At 37.4% G+C, this 16573-nt stretch overlaps 1 protein-coding gene across 1 annotated transcript in view; it reads left to right on the forward strand.

The window, feature by feature from the left end:
- Positions 1 to 1515: 1515 nt before the first annotated feature.
- Positions 1516 to 16573, forward strand: part of gucy2f (guanylate cyclase 2F, retinal) — a 17189-nt gene continuing 2131 nt past the window's right edge. The window contains 17 exon segments of the mRNA XM_036555855.1: positions 1516 to 2260; positions 4439 to 4740; positions 7012 to 7366; positions 9203 to 9287; positions 9405 to 9501; positions 9615 to 9749; positions 9832 to 9882; positions 9884 to 9913; positions 9995 to 10171; positions 11477 to 11633; positions 11742 to 11891; positions 13681 to 13829; positions 14922 to 15085; positions 15365 to 15557; positions 15719 to 15893; positions 16267 to 16365; positions 16509 to 16573. The exon segment at positions 16509 to 16573 is cut by the window's right edge and continues 30 nt beyond it. Coding sequence (XP_036411748.1) covers positions 1516 to 2260; positions 4439 to 4740; positions 7012 to 7366; positions 9203 to 9287; positions 9405 to 9501; positions 9615 to 9749; positions 9832 to 9882; positions 9884 to 9913; positions 9995 to 10171; positions 11477 to 11633; positions 11742 to 11891; positions 13681 to 13829; positions 14922 to 15085; positions 15365 to 15557; positions 15719 to 15893; positions 16267 to 16365; positions 16509 to 16573 — 3129 coding nt within the window.

A 16573-nucleotide genomic window follows, 5' to 3' on the forward strand; every position in this document is an offset into this window, starting at 1 on the left:
ATCAGCTTTTTTAAGGTGTAAAGAACCTCCAAATAATGTAAAGATTCTACGAAGTATAAAAATATAGGAGCCAGAAAGGGTTCTTTGCAAGATATCATACAAGAACCACTTTTGGTTCCCCTAAAGAGCCTTTTAGAGGATGGTGTTTGTAGAGAACCGTCTGTGTAAACGAAATGTGTTAACGTGAAGGGCCTTTTAAAGTTTAAAGAAATCTACAAGAAAGGTCAAATTTTGAACTTGTATGACACAAATTTAAATGAATGAATTTTTTTCTCCATGAGTAAGGAAACATCTGAGGCGTGAATGTGGGCTTCGTCCACAATCCTCTTAAGCTGCGCCTCTGTGGATTAGATCCAGGGCTCATGGTTACGTCTCAGCCAAGGGTCACTTTGAAAAGACTTTGTTTGAATGAACATGAAAGATTTTGGACTGTGATTTAAATAACTTTTCCACTGATTCCTCAAGAAAATGCAATTATACAACGTTCTACAACTCACTGAGTACAAAGGAACTGAAGATAAACCCAGATTAAGGTAACGTTGAAGAGTTGTTGAAGTCTATTAATTGTATTAATGTAAATGTGAGGAATTTATGTGAATACGGCTATAGATGAAGCTCATACTAAGAGCCAGACTGTCAGACATGAATATGGTAGTGAAAGTGGCTGTGTATGAACGGCGTTACTAAGAGCACAGCAGGAGCTCTCCAGGGTGCTGAACTTGCTTCTCTACTGAGTTGCTGCAACATCGCACCACTGCATCAACTAGTCCTACCAAAGAATGATAGAGAGCTGAGGGGCTGCTTTCACTGAAACCTGATTGATGTTCTGAAAAAGTTAGTCTAAAATGCTGAGAAAAGACTGAAAAATACTGGAGGAATGATCCCCTAAACTCAGACCTGTTGATAAAAGGGCGGCAGATGCTGAAGGAAAATTAATCTGATCACAGGATGAAAACAGCAGATAAATAATGGTAAGTACAAATATTTATTTATGTATTTTTTTATTTATTTGGTACAAATGCTATTTTTACATAGGTAAGCCAGTTTGGAAACTGGATTACCTAAGTAGTGTTAAGTAAAAATAGTTATTTGTGAATTAATTTGTTTAGTAGTTACAAATGGTATATTTATTTTAAAAAGCCAGTATATAAACTGGGTTACCTAAATAAAAGTAGGTATTTGTTTGTTTGTTTGTTTGTTTGTTTGTTTGTTTGTTTGTTTTTTGCAAATTCTATTTTTCTTGTTAAGCCAAATGTGTGAACTGAGAATCAAATAATGGTATGTAAAAATCTTTTGTTTGTTTGTTTATTTGTTTGTAGGTAGGCCAGTCTGCAAAGCTTCAAACTTTATTTCAAAGTGAAAACATGTATTTGTAATATGTTGCAAATAAAGTTGCTGCAAAATATGAAGGGATTGCATGGCAGTAAAACAGTTTCTCTTTCAGGTGTGCTATAACCTGGCATCAAAGACTGCTGTGTAAACTCCACATATGATAACGGACAGTAAAAGAGGACAATGCAACAGTTTCCTCTCCATTTCGGAGGTGCACTATGGGAGTTATCCAGCTATCCCTGTTGCCCCATCCTGAGGAGCAAACACAGCCTTTCCACACTGCCGTTCTACAACTTAACTCTATGGATCATTCTTGGGGTGCTGACGTTCCCCTGCTGTGTGCAATGCCTAATATTTAAAGTTGGAGTGGTGGGGCCTTGGAACTGTGACCCTGTCTTCTCCAAAGCACTCCCTGCAGTCGCATCAAAATTGGCCATTAATAGGATAAATGAGGACTTCAGCTTGGACTTGGGCTGTAAATTGGACTTTGTGGTGCTGCAGGAGCCGTGTGAAACGTCAAAAGCACTGACTTCATTTGTATATTATGAAAAATCAGCTGATGGTTTTGTGGGACCTACAAACCCAGGATACTGCAACGCAGCGACCCTCCTGGCCAAGAACTGGGATAAAGCCATCTTTTCATGGGCTTGCATCAACTATGAGCTGGATCGAATTGAAAACTACCCCACTTTTGCACGGACACTGCCGTCACCAGCACGGGTTCTCTTCACCGTGCTGAGGCATTTCAGCTGGGCTAACATTGGCATTGTGTCCTCTAACGAGGATATATGGATTGACACCGCTAACAAAGTGGCCAGTTCTCTGAGGAGCCAGGGGCTTCCCGTAGGCATTGTTGCGTCTGTTGGCAACAACGACACTGAGCTAGAGAGCACGCTGAGGGCCATCCAGAATGCAGGGGCAATAAAAGGTAAAGCACAATCATACAGCTCAGTCATGCAGGCCTGCAGCCTACGTTCATTATTTCGGTTGCCTCCATAATGTTGAAAAGAGATGAGAATGAGAGAATAATGAATTAAATGGTCAATATCCTACATATATTTTTCTCCCTGAGACCCATTTCTAACATTTTCTTTAATGTATCAAAAACATAAATTATTCCTACATAACCATTTTCCAACATCTGTATAATGTCACTTATAATTACATAAGCTGTTTTTGTTGCTGTGCCTTTAAGGATGGTATACATTGAAGTGCAGTTTGGACATCCCTGGGCAAATTATATGTATTATTGATATTGGTGTTGATAATTTTATTGATATTGCGAGTTTTAGTGCAGAATTTTAGCTCATTTGCTTGAGTTTGATATATTGAGAAAAAAAAAACAAACATAAAATATAAAATGTACCCTAACTTTTGCACAGGCCATGATCTCATTTTTATTTTTGTTGTGTTCAATTATTACGTTAAACTCAGCAAAAAACAGTAATTGTGCAGTAAATGTGCTGAAGTGTTTTCTCTGTACAAAGTTTTTTTCACGTCATTTGACCAACTTTTGCATACAGTTGATTGTAAATTATCTTTATCCCGATTGGCTGAGCTGTGTTGTGCCTCATCTGGCTCATCAAGATATCTAAGCTGAAACACTCCTTACAGCTTCAGTGTGAATGGGTGGGGCTAAACTGCTGAAGGCTGAATAGGTGGATATACAGGGGCTGAATCTGGGTAACACTGAGTAGTAGACCTAATCCTTGTCAGCCATCTTGTTGTAGAAACATCTCAGGACAGTCTGGAGGATGTGCACATAATCCTGATGCACATTTGAAGAAGCTCTTTTAAATGTTTGTGAAGCACTTGCTGCTCATGATGCTCGTCCATTTTATGCAGCTGCAGCACACCGATTCAGTAAATGTACTAGACTTTATCCTGCAGCCGACACACTCTGCACAGAAACAATAATTTATTGAGGCTAATTTTATTATATCCTCTCCAATTTAATTTAATTCTATGTTTTAGCATGACAGCTCTTTGACATGTTATAAATTAGTAATATAATAGAATATCTGTAATAAATGGCATTCAAAGACTTCAAGAGATTATTTTTGGATAAATGATATAATCTAGTCTTTTCTCAATCTTAAATACCATAACTCAGCAGATTTTAGTGCGTTTTGTCAATTCGCGTCCACTCTAACAATATAGTCTAAAGGTGTTTTCCAAAAGCTTGCAACTTTAAGGCTTAGCTCCACCCACTCTTTGCATAACCACGTTCTGTAGTGTATTACTGAAAAGCTCGTTTCCTATGGAATCTAAGTAGGACATCTGAATATGTCCATTTCATTTGAAACAGCAGCGTGTTTTCTGAGATCTCACTGTGTAGTGCAGTTCTGAGTCTGATTCTTACACGTTTCTCTCAGAATCAGCTTTTTTCTACATTCCCAACCAAATAATCTTCATTCATGTTTATTTATAAACATTCTGAGGTCCATGACAGAAGGATTTTTGAATATATTGCTCACGGCTGGATTTATGCCAGATGATGTACTACAGAATGACCTGCAAAATATTATACAATGTATAGAGTTTTCTTAATTAAACAGTAAAACAATAAGATACCAGCAGCCTTTTCAGTAAAATCCTTTCTGTGGAGTGCATCTTTGTAATGAGCTAAATATTTGAAAAGATATCTATTACTTACTTGTGTAAATATCAATAATAAACTGGCAAAGTTTAATTGTGATATTTATTGTTTTAAAACAAATCCCCTATTCACCTGGAGTGTCTCACCTTAAATATTGATGTTATGCTGTCAATCAAGTTTCTCCAGTAAAAGTAACAAAGTCTCCAGTAAAAGTAACCCCCCCCCTCCTTTTTTTCTTTACTGCAAATGAAATTAAAAATTTTGAAGTGGCTGCTCATCCTAAACAATAGGTTTCAAATAACAATACGTGTGCTTTTCTCTTTAACTGTTTAATTCATTCTGATAATCTATAACAGTGAACAGTGTACCATCCCCAATTTAAGAATATCTTCAGAATTTTTGCATTTAAAACAATCCTTCATGAGTATTGTTTTTTTCTGCTGATAAAGTGTTCCAGAAGGTATTTACTGTAGTAAAGTTTGACTTTCCTTTGTTTGTGTCCTGCAGTCATTATTATGTGCATGCACTCGGTGCTGATTGGTGGAGAGCAGCAGATGAACTTCCTGCTGAAGGCTTATGACATGGGCCTAACCAGCGGACGTTATGTCTTCATACCTTACGATACTCTGCTATACAGCCTGCCCTACACTGACGCTGCCTACTTCACAATGCTCAATAACACCAAGCTGCGCAAAGCATACGACGCCGTGCTGACCGTCACTGTGGCTTCTGACCTGATGTCCTTCAACCAGGCCTTCAATATGGCCAAACGACAGGAAGAGCTGAGCGTGTCATATGGTCCAGAGCAGGTGAGGGTCCAAGGTGCTCAAAGTCTTCACCAGCTCCAAAGTTCAAAGGCATCAGTTTTTTTTTTCCTGTCTTTTTTTCTGCTTTTTAACTGTCCAGCCATCACATCCATGAGAACCCCAGAAAAGATCACAGGCTGGACAATTCTGATCATTTGACGTCCTTGTTCTGCCAAGTGTCAATCTGTGTCATATTTCCTGAGTGCCACATCCTTTGTTGTTAACAATTGTTTCAAGTAGGAAAAAGCTGTCCACCACTTCATCAGTGCCAAAGTTAGCAACTATGGAAATGATTGTATTGATAAAATTATGAGCTTAGAATGTAAAAAAGTTGTGAAGATGGCAGCGTCCGACAGCATTCATTCTCACTGTATGCAGCATATATTGCAGTTCCATTGTCACATGCTGTTGCCTTATGATGACAATTATATTTTTAATGTATAAAAATCGATATCATCTAAACCATTTCATTTATAAAAAAATTTTTCCCACATATTTAATTTTATTTTATTTCTTAAAGCAGTAACACATGTACCACTGTTGGAACAAAACCATATATCTTCAAGATGGTAACTATAGCAGAAGGATAAAATCTAGATTATAAAAGGGACAGTTCCAGTCCTAAAATCTGATTGGCTGAGCCGCATTCGAAGCCACTGTAAAATCCATGACATACTACATCTATGACCACCTGACAACAACTGAACTCCTATTACTGCACCACGTCATGAAAAATCATTGTGCTGTTAATGGGATAATCGGACCACCGAGTGTATTGATTAAGTAAGAACACATTTTTGTTTCAACTGAGGGGCTGACAACTTATGGTCAGCTAGCTAACAGGCTAAAAGATAGCTAACATGCTAAACAACCCCACCATTAATATTACAGGCTTGAATTAAAGTACTTATGACATGATCACTGTAAAATGGTAACATAAAAGACAGAAAGAATGTCATTTGAATGGCTTACATGCTTCAAATGTCAAGCGTTTGTCAGATCTACCAAAATTAAAAGGGGAATTCCACCAATATTTTAAAATTTCTAAACATTTCTGAAATTCAGTCTTTGAGATGCAAAGTCATCCAGAGTGGGTTGACGTGAAACGATTCATTGTAGAGAAAATTACTGACTCAGATTTCTTTACAGTGGTGGTAATAGAAACCAGGGGTCGCCGTGTCTACAACACTAATACAGCCATTTTATTTAGTGAACCTAAATGTCTCCTGAGTTTTATATGTTATGTTGATGATGGTAAAATAAAAGCAAATCTGAAAAATCTGTTTTTTTTGGGGACTTAGAACACCCTTCATGTGTCCCACCACCATAATTAAAATAAATTGATTAAAATACGTTTTAGGCCAAGACTTTATTACAAAACATCAATAAAACAATGTCTCAAACATCAGACTGAGTATTCATAACCATTTTTATGTAATAACTTTCCATGAGCTTTTAGCGGTGGACATCTGGTTCCTATCACCACCACTGTGAACAACTTTGACTAGGCAAGTTTCTCTAGAGCGCAGCATTTCGCACCAAACCACTGTCAATGACTTTCTTTACATCTTAACCGTTAAATCATGCAGAATTTTTGAAAAATCGATTCCCCTTTAAATAGCATCAAACTCAAACCGTTAAATCTCAAACCGCTCTGTACTGCCTAATAGTTTGCTACGTACATTTTGAAATTCTACCTTCTACAGCCAAACAGTGCACCACCAGCATGAGAAGAGGGGCACCGTTAGCTTGGTGGTAAATAAGACTAGAAGTTGCATTGAAAATCTCTAAAGAAAATATGCATTGTCAAGGTGATGGTAATTTAGTGGCCAAAAGTACTTATAAATCAAAGGTTTTTGTGTTAAACAGTGGTGTGTTGGGGTATGTGCATTATTATACAGGAAAAGTTAAAAAAAAATAGTGAAATACAAAGATCTAATAATAATAACCCAAATATAGGAGACATCAGAGGGACTTTTTTATTGTAGTCAGGCAAAAATTAAATGAAAGTAAGATACATCAACACCATGCAGTGAAGGGTGGTTCTAATCCTTAGATGCATCAGAAATGTATCATGTATCATTACATTTATCAAACCAGTGATTAGTTACCTGATGTTTCGCTGGACATGAAATATGAGTCCATCTTTAACCACTTTGAAACCAGTTCACTTTCCACAATTTACATATTACTGCATCAAATGTCTGAAATGCCTTAACTAAGTTGTTTCATTATTATATTTCCTCATAGTGATTCATTGCTGTTTCATTTCAGGTTTCTCCTCTTTTTGGCACAATCTACAATGGGCTGTACCTCATTGCCAAAGCTATAAACAATGCCAGAAGAGCTGGCCAGTGGCTCTCAGGAACCAACCTGGCCTTCTTCACCCGTAACACGACATTTACCGGCTTCAACCAGAACATCAAGATAGACAGCCAAGGTGATGGGCAGACAGACTACGTGATTCTGGACTCAGATGGCTGGGGGACACACCTGTACCTCTGCTATCTGGTGGATCTGGGCTCAGATGTGGTGCGCTTTGCTGGCAAGTCCATTCACTATCCGGGGGGTTCCCCTCCCTCTGCTGACTCCAGCTGCTGGTTCGATCCCAATGCCATCTGCACCGGAGGTACTGAGAATGTGCAGTTTTACTGGTTTAACAGCTCTCAGCTTGATCTTTGGTGATGAACGGAGAGTGGATGATAAATCCTGCTTAAAGGAATAGAAACCTTAAAAAAGGAACTTGCTTAAAGTTTTTCATCAAACACATTTTTTCTTAGAGTTTTAAATGTTTTGTACTTAAAAAAATCTTTGAAATGTAAAGTGAAAGAATGATGTCTAATCAGCTCATACAGAGCACTGTGAAACTGCAAAATTACTTTTTCATGAAAATACTATTAATACAGTGACAGTTTTCCAGCTGTGGTGTCTTTATTGATAAAGACCAGGAAAAATATGGTTCACATGTAACTTTTTAGCTAATCTCAGACTATTTTGCCACTCTGCACTTGTTTGAATGCTGTTGGTAGTGACACATTTCCTTCATCACTCCATCTTCTCAATTGTGGGAAGACAGATTACTAAAGCACAGAACAGTCAATACCTCAAACATATTTTGTTGAACATTCATAAGCCATACAATAAGCCAAGGATGTGATGTTTCTGAACTGTTTTTCATTCTTGTTTTTGTACAAGACTGTTTTGAAGCCAAAACTAGATGCTGTTCTGTGCCCTGTTAAAAGCTTTGGGAGGAAACTTTCAGGGTAGAAATGCTGTCACTGTTCAGTACCTTTAGTTAGAGAACATAACTGTGTTCCACTGCATGCTACAATAATGACGTGTGTTATATGGGTTCTTAAGTATTAGTTAAAGTAACCCATATAAGACATGTTTCATGCTTTTTTTTCCCCCAATGTCCTCTAATAATGTTAATTTGGGTTAACTTACTGAAAAACAGTCATTATTGATTTTTACATGACTATTTTTCAATCTTTCTTTATCCATTAGAAGTAAACAGGCTGATTTTGTTACTGTGCTTTTAATATTGATATACGTTAATGAACTCTGATCTGATTGGTTGCCCTACATTGTGTCTCCTGAGCTGAAATAACTTCAGTGTGAATGGGTGGAGTTAAACTGCTGTAGGTTGAATTGGTGAATATAAGGATATGTGTTAATTTTCCTTATATCACAAAAAGAAAGGATTAAAATACACAGTTTTTCCAGCTTAGTGACCATTTTTAACCAGGTCTACATACTACACTAAACCAGTAATAATTTGTTTTGTGGTTAGGGATAGGGAAACACCCACAACACACACAGAAAGAGCGATTTTTAATCACTCAACTTTATGTGATTGTATAACTACAGTATGCTCTGAAACAAGTTATTTGCACTAACAAATCTACAGATAATGCTCCACATAGCAATCAGTCACTGAATAACTAGGAAATTAAAGTGAAAGATTCAATGTTAACTTCACAGAATCAACATTCCAATCTGATGTTCACTGATAAACATATTATTCGTTTATTTAGGTTGTGTTGACAGGTTGTTACACCCTGTCAAGACTTCAGGCTTTTTATGTTATATTTCTCTTTTAAAGTATTACGGATATGCACATTGGCTCTGAGAAACAGAATAGTCTGTACCTTTTAAAACTCACTTAAGGTACCTGATTAGATCTTAAAGACAATTTATGTACCTTTAGGTGTACATTTACATTTGCTTGAACATTAGAGGTCTTTTCTGACAGTGTATAGACTTAAAGCCTCAGAAGGTTGATGGCACCACCTTAACTTACATTAATGGTTCATTGCTGCCCTGTAGAAGCGGCACTCTAGCTGGAAGGCAGCAAACAGAGATTTATTATCTTTAAAGGAACTTTCCAGTGCATTTTAGACAACACAAACTGATATATTATTTGTGAATGCAAAGAATTTACTGATTATTTTTTGTGTCTTAGGTGTGGAAATCATCTATGTCATCATAGTGTTTGTGGTTGTATTCGTTTTCACTGTTGGTGCCATCGTGTTAAGTCTGTTTATAAGGTAAGCTCTAACTATAGCACACTTTATTCCTATAGGTCCATAACATGTCTTCATTTTTTTAGAATCACTATTTACTGAAAATCACTGTCTACAATCTGCCTTTGCATTGTTTTATAGGAGGCGAATCCAACAGATCCAGTTTGTAAAAGGACCCAATCGGATCTTGCTTACTTTAGAAGATCTTACTTTCATCAATCCCCAGCTAAGCAAACGGGTATATTTGTTTCTTTAGGCTGTTTTTCTTGACTACATTTAAAATGTAACACATTTTAAAGTATCTGTTCTACACAAGCGTTCTTGACTAAACTTCTAGCTTTGCTGTATTAGAAAATCACCCTGGAAGAACTCAGCGACTCCAAAAGTGTTGTTGATGAGAAGAGCACCAGATCAGGAGATCGCTCCCACTCCGTAAACAGCCTGGCAACAGCAACGTATGAGAACTCTAATGTGGCTGTCTATGAGGTAGGATCCTTCTTCTCTAGGTTCTCAAACTAGATCTTTATTAAACATTCAGAAAAATCATATTTTTTTTCTTTCTCCGCAGGGTGACTGGGTGTGGCTGAAGAAGTTCGAAGAGGGCCAATTCAAGGAGGTCAAAGCAGAGCACCACCAAAATATTTACAAAGGTATCTGCCAAAAAATGAACTGTTACATTTAAATCTTAACTTATTTTTTGAGTTTTCAGAGCATTTTTCTTTTTTCTTCAGATGAAGGATCTCCGGAATGAGAATGTTAACCCGTTCCTGGGGTTCTTCTGTGATTGCGATGTATTTGCTGTGGTCACTGAGCACTGCTCAAGAGGGAGCCTACAAGACCTACTGCGCAATGAAGACGTTAAATTGGACTGGATGTTTAAGTCTTCTTTGGTTCTGGACCTCATCAAGGTGTATGAAGTCACTGTCATGACAAAACCTCATATGTCCAAAACTTACAGTGGAAGGAAACAATGTTTTGTTACTTTAATGCATGTTAATGATTTGGGATTACTGGTAGTTTTGGGCCATTTCTGTTTGTCCATTTATCATAACATGTTCAGGCATTGTAAAGGGCAGATGGAGTTTTCAAATCATTTAATAAACTAAGAAAAAAACAAATAAACAAACAAAATAGTGTTGTAAAGTATTAAAATGACAGCAACACTGTATTTACTCTAAGCATCTCATCAGAACAAGTGTACTCCAAAATTTGCCATGGAATTTATTGGGGCTTATGTGTGGTTGAGATTAGTTTTAATCATAGAAATCCAGAGATTTTTTTCACCAAATGTCACTGTAAACAATTCAGTTTCATTATAATTATATTAAACATGTACAGTACTGTGAAAAGTTATTTAATTTCCAGTCAAGCTGGCCATTAAGTACAGAGTATTCAATTTTAGCATCAGGAAAAAAAGCAGAAAACATATTTAACAGAGAATTACACAGAAGCTGCAACAACAAAAGCCTACAAAATTTCAGTATTTAGTGTGTCCACTCTTTGCCTTAATTGCTGCTTTCTTTCTTTTTAGGAGACGTGCTTTTAGTTTTTTAAAGAAATCAGCAGGGATTTTTTTCCACATCTCCAACTTTGCATTGTCTGCTTCTCATGACCAGAGTAATCCCAAACACATTCAGTGATGCTGAGGTCTGGACTCTGGGGTTGTCAGTCCATTGTTCTGAGAACACCAGCATCTTCTTTTTTTGTTTGTTTTTTTTTTTGTTTGTTTCTTTATCTATTTCCTTTTCTCAGTAAGGCCTTTTTAACACTTACACATCCTTTCAGACTCATATTGTTGAGTTGTCTTCTCACAGTGGAAGGATGGACAGAAAGACCTGTGGATGTTTTAGATCTGAAGCAAAAATGAGAGGTAGATTTTCTCCCCTGTCTCAAAGATGAAAGCTTTAAGTGCTGCTGATGGTGACAGGTTTGGTGGTCTACCAGGTCTTGCACAGATGGAGTTCCATTTCTCTAAATCTTTTAATAGTTTTTGAACTTCAGTTTTTGTTTTTGACTTTTCCCTTCCTCATTGAAGTGGATGGTCTAAATTAGCTCCTCAGCAATATCTCCTGAAACAACGCCCTGTACTTAAAGTCTATTTTGACTGGACGTTAAATGAATGAACAGTTGTTCCTCAGTTGCACAGCACTGTGTATAACATGTATAGTCTTCACTGATAGCTTAATATAACGTTGTTGTCTTTCACCAAACAGGGAATGAAATACCTTCACCACCGAGAATTCCCTCATGGACGACTAAAGTCACGGAACTGTGTGGTGGACGGACGATTTGTCCTAAAAATAACAGATTATGGGTTTAATGAGCTTCTTGACTCCCAGAAAGCTCCAAGACAAGAGTTTCCTCCAGAAGGTATGAATGTGATCCGTGTACATGTTTCCCTTTAAAGTTACATTTGCAAAAACTGCCACATGGCATCTTAAAGTCTGAACTAAATTCAGGGTGGCCCTTTTTTCTCAGATCTGTTTTGGACAGCTCCTGAACTTCTCAGAGACCCCGAGAACTCACGGAGAGGGACATTTAAAGGTGATGTGTATAGCTTTTCCATCATACTCCAAGAGGTGGTTGTTCGTGGACCTCCATACTGCATGCTTGGATTGTCTCCTGAAGGTTAGTGATGGATGATGATAAAAACAGATTGGTCAGATTAGTGTCCTGCAAAATGACCATTTTCCAACATAATGTCAGTTAAAGTTAAAGTAATAGAAGAAAATAGTTATCAGGTTGGTTTGACAGAGGCTTTCTTGCCGTTCATTAATTGGGCATAACTTGGTTTTTAAGAATGGAATATGCAGTAGAACTTACGCAGTAAATATTCATTTTTCAGCAAATGAAAAAAGCAGGAAATATATATTTAACAGAAAATTACACCATAGATGCCCAAAACTGTCCCCATCAGATAAACAGCCCTTTAAAGCTTTCTTCTTCTTTGAGACAAGAAAAAATCAAGCTCCACTCTTGATTCAGATCTGAAAAAAACCCACAGGTGTTTCTGTTCATCTTTCTGCTGTGAGAAGACAACTCAACACTGTGAGTCTGAAAGGATGTGTAGCTGCCAAGAAGTCTCACTGAGAAAAGGAGATAAAAAGAAGAATATTTGCACTAGAAAATCCAAACTAGGAGATATGGAGTAAATTATGCACTGCTGAGTCTAAATCTTTAATTGGGAACTGGGATTAATTGAAGCATGAGAAGCAGAAAATGCAACAAATTCCTAAGAACTTTGGAGATGTGGAAAAATATCTTTTGCATATTGCTTTCAAAAACTGAAAGCAAATTTCCTGAAAAGAATGGAAGCTGTAATAAAGGTAAAAGGTGGACAAAAATGCTGATATTTAGTTGTCTAGGCATCTGTGTAATGTTCTGTTAAATATGTTTTCTGCTTTTTTATTGACAATGAAAAATTAATAACTTAGACTTAATTGCCATTTTGACTAGAAAATAGTTCTAGATCTCTGACTAAGTGGTAATCTCTGACTTTTGCATAGTACTATGGATCTTAAAGCTAAAAACAGCATCTGCTTATAAAGTTATGACTTACAGTAAGAGTTCTATTACCTATATAAAGTACTGTGTGCACACTGAGCTGACGGTTTAATACTGACACTGGAGTGGTACAGTAATGTGTGTGGTGCTGGTATCAGTGTATCATAGACAGCTGTGTTGCTGGGGTTTTGTCACTGTTGGGTTAAGAATTATCCACCAACCAAAATATCCAGCCAACAGTGGCCACATAGTCAAAACTGATCACCAATGAAGGGCTGATTACCAGTACATTAAACTATACCTGTATACATGGACTGAGTAAAGTGGGACTAATAAAGCAACAGTCTGTAATTGTAAACCTTCAAAGTGGACTTATAAAGGAGGTGTTTCTGATAAATGACTAATGATTGTAGACACAAGTAGGTAGAAGGTAGGTGTTCCTAATAATCTGTCAGCTTAATGTATATAGCTATTAAGGCTATTATTTACCTATGATTTACTTGTTAATATTGATCATCATATAATTACAAGCCTACTAAACCAGCTGAAAACAGTTTAGCATTTTATTAGTTGTTAGATGTACTTTCTTAATTATATTTTTCATCATTCTTCATTTTAATATAGTTATTATTTTTACGTTTTTAAATCTTTCATATCTTCATCCTATATTTTCTTTATCTCATTGTTTTCATTTTCATTTTAATCCCTATGCTTTGTATTTTTTCACTGTGTTAAAGTATACTATATGTCCTGTTTTCATTTAATGCTACTTTTACTATTCACTATTTTTGTTTCCAATATTTTATTAGATTTGAACTGCATGAACAGTGCTGCATTTAATAAAGTTATTACTATTGTCATCATTATTATATATTGGCATATTAACCATAATCCCTTTGTATATTACCTACAGAAATAATTCGGAAGGTGAAGAAGCCTCCACCCATGTGCAGGCCTACAGTAGCTCCAGACCAAGCTCCGCTAGAGTGCATCCAGCTGATGAAGCAGTGCTGGAGTGAACAGCCTGACAGGAGGCCTTCATTCGATGAGATATTCGATCAGGTTGTGATTGCCAACATCACACTCTGCAATTTCAGGCACTAATTAGTTCATCCAGTGCATCTAGAGGTGAACGCAGTGTGAGTTCAAGTCCCAGTGGTTCTGTACATTGTCTATGGTCTGGGTTCACAAGAGTGCAATTGGCTGCACTTGGGAACATAAAAGATTTACCATCCAATTTGGGCAGCTGCCAGGTTACACAGACAGCTGAGGTGCTGTGTCCCCTAGCAGGTTAAACTACATGATGATGTATGGCTGGCATGTGCTTTGGAGGAAAGCGTGTGCAGTTTTTTTTTATTTTTTTTTTTTTTTGCTCTACCAGATTTGTGATGGTATCAAGTGATATATGGATTACTTTTTGCTATTGTATCCAAGCCTTCTATCATTCTTATGATCTTAAGGTTCTTGGGATCACAAAACTCCAGAATAATCAGCTTCTACTCATTTGTTAACAGCAAGTAAAATGATGGGAGTGGTTTGTTTGCTCAACCTTATGTTGAAGCTTTTTTCTTTGAAAGAGAGGAAGGGCCTAACCGTACTAGCCCATTTGTACCAGCTGCCCCTGTGAAAAAATGGATTTTTACCATTTATACATAACTTATAATGAAAGTTAATGTAAAAATATGGTCACACTTTAATCAGATGGTCCCCTACAGATGATCTACAGATACTTATGTTATTAATCGACTTTCTGGTGATATTCAGTTGACGTTTCACACACAACTTCAAGTTCATTCAGTAGGTATTTAGTTGAATGTTAGACTGAGAATCTACAAAGCATCTACAGTGGACCATCCAAATAAAGTGTTACTTTTTTAACTAATGCAAGCAAAACAAAGATAGAAAAAAAATATTATGAGGCTTTGATGACAGTGGACAAATATATAGGTCTCTAGGTGGCGTACTACATTAGGTTTCTCTATGCCTCATGCTGCTGTCTCATTAATGTCACAGTTCAAGCTTATAAACAAGGGCAGGAAAGTGACATTTTGTCAGGTGATATATAGATGACCACTGAAAGAATGTTTCTGAATTATCTTCATACTTCTGTGTGCCAGTTGTAAGTTTTGTTCTGAAGTCTCACTTATTTCACAGTTCAAGCTTATAAACAAGGGCAAGAAGACCAACATCATAGACTCCATGCTGCGTATGCTGGAGCAGTATTCCTCTAACCTAGAGGATCTGATCAGAGAGAGGACAGAGGAGCTGGAGGTGGAGAAACAGCGGACGGAGAAACTCCTGACAGAAATGTTGCCTCCGTAAGCCTTTTTTTTTTAAAAAAGAAACCCCTACTTATGCTGTGATGAAAATATCTACATATTTTTGTCATATATTGTTTAACTAATTGTATCTGTAATCTGTGTCTAAACAGAACTTCAATGCTGAATTGAAACAAATAGGTTAAAAAGTTGGAAGATACATGTATTGAAATATGTGTGCGCATATCATCTGAACTGAATCTGTTCTCAAGTTTGGCACCTTTAATAATTCTCATATATGTTTGAGTCACATTATTAAACATGGTCACTGTTTCGCAGGTCTGTGGCCGAGGCTTTAAAAACTGGTGCCACTGTGGAGCCAGAGTACTTCGATGAGGTCACCATCTACTTTAGTGACATAGTGGGTTTCACCACAATTTCCTCACTTAGTGATCCCATCGAGGTTGTGGATCTACTCAATGATCTCTACACATTGTTTGATGCAGTGTTGTCTAACCACGATGTATACAAGGTACGCTTTCACTCCTGTGATCTCACCATCAATTAATCCATGTTGATGGCAAGTGTAAATCCATGTTACGCCCATGGTAGCAACCTGATTAAACTGTCTACTAGTGACCGATGTACATGAAAGCCATGGACAATCTTGCAAATGTTTGTTTTCCAATGTAGGTGGAAACCATTGGAGATGCCTACATGGTGGCCTCAGGGCTTCCAAAGAGAAATGGCAATAAGCATGCGGCTGAGATTGCCAACATGTCCCTGAACATCCTCAGCTCTGTGGGAAGCTTTCAAATGCGCCACATGCCAGAGGTTCCAGTCAGGATACGAATAGGCATTCACTCAGGTGAGCTCAGCCTGCTAGCTAGTACAGTATAGATGCAACTTGGTAACAGCATATGAGCATGTTGCTTCCATTTTGGACATTTTTTTAATGCACAAAATACAGGAACCTTTGGAAAACTGGAACTGTTCCTTTTCCATCGGTCATTGGTCCAATTAGCATGCCTGTTTGGGTCAGTTCCGCTTTTGAGTGTGCAGTGGAAAAATGCCATTAGTGTGCAAGCAACATTCCACATAAATGTACACAAGCGTGTATTTACTTATGCAGTTAACTATACATAGCCTCAGAGACTGTACGTGTGATTTATAGAATGGTCCATGGATATAGCACCTGTCAAGGTTTACACAAAACATTTAACCAAAGTGTCTCTGCATAGGGTCATGTGTTGCTGGAGTAGTGGGCCTAACTATGCCTAGATACTGCCTTTTTGGTGATACAGTCAACACCGCCTCTCGTATGGAATCTACGGGTCTGCGTGAGTTACTCCATCATTTATTCTGTTCTCTTCTTTCTGTCTCTGTACGTCTTTCCACTTTGCATGTAAACTAGAACGCCGTATCGGTACTGACACGCTCCAAAAACAATTTGACAGTGAGCATCTGGTGTCTTTTCTTGCAGCTTATAGAATTCATGTGAACATGAGCACTGTGAAGATTCTCCGCTCTTTGAATGATGGGTACAAG

The sequence above is a fragment of the Colossoma macropomum genome, unplaced genomic scaffold (assembly GCF_904425465.1).
Source record: "Colossoma macropomum unplaced genomic scaffold, Colossoma_macropomum, whole genome shotgun sequence".
Taxonomy (NCBI): Eukaryota; Metazoa; Chordata; class Actinopteri; order Characiformes; family Serrasalmidae; genus Colossoma; species Colossoma macropomum.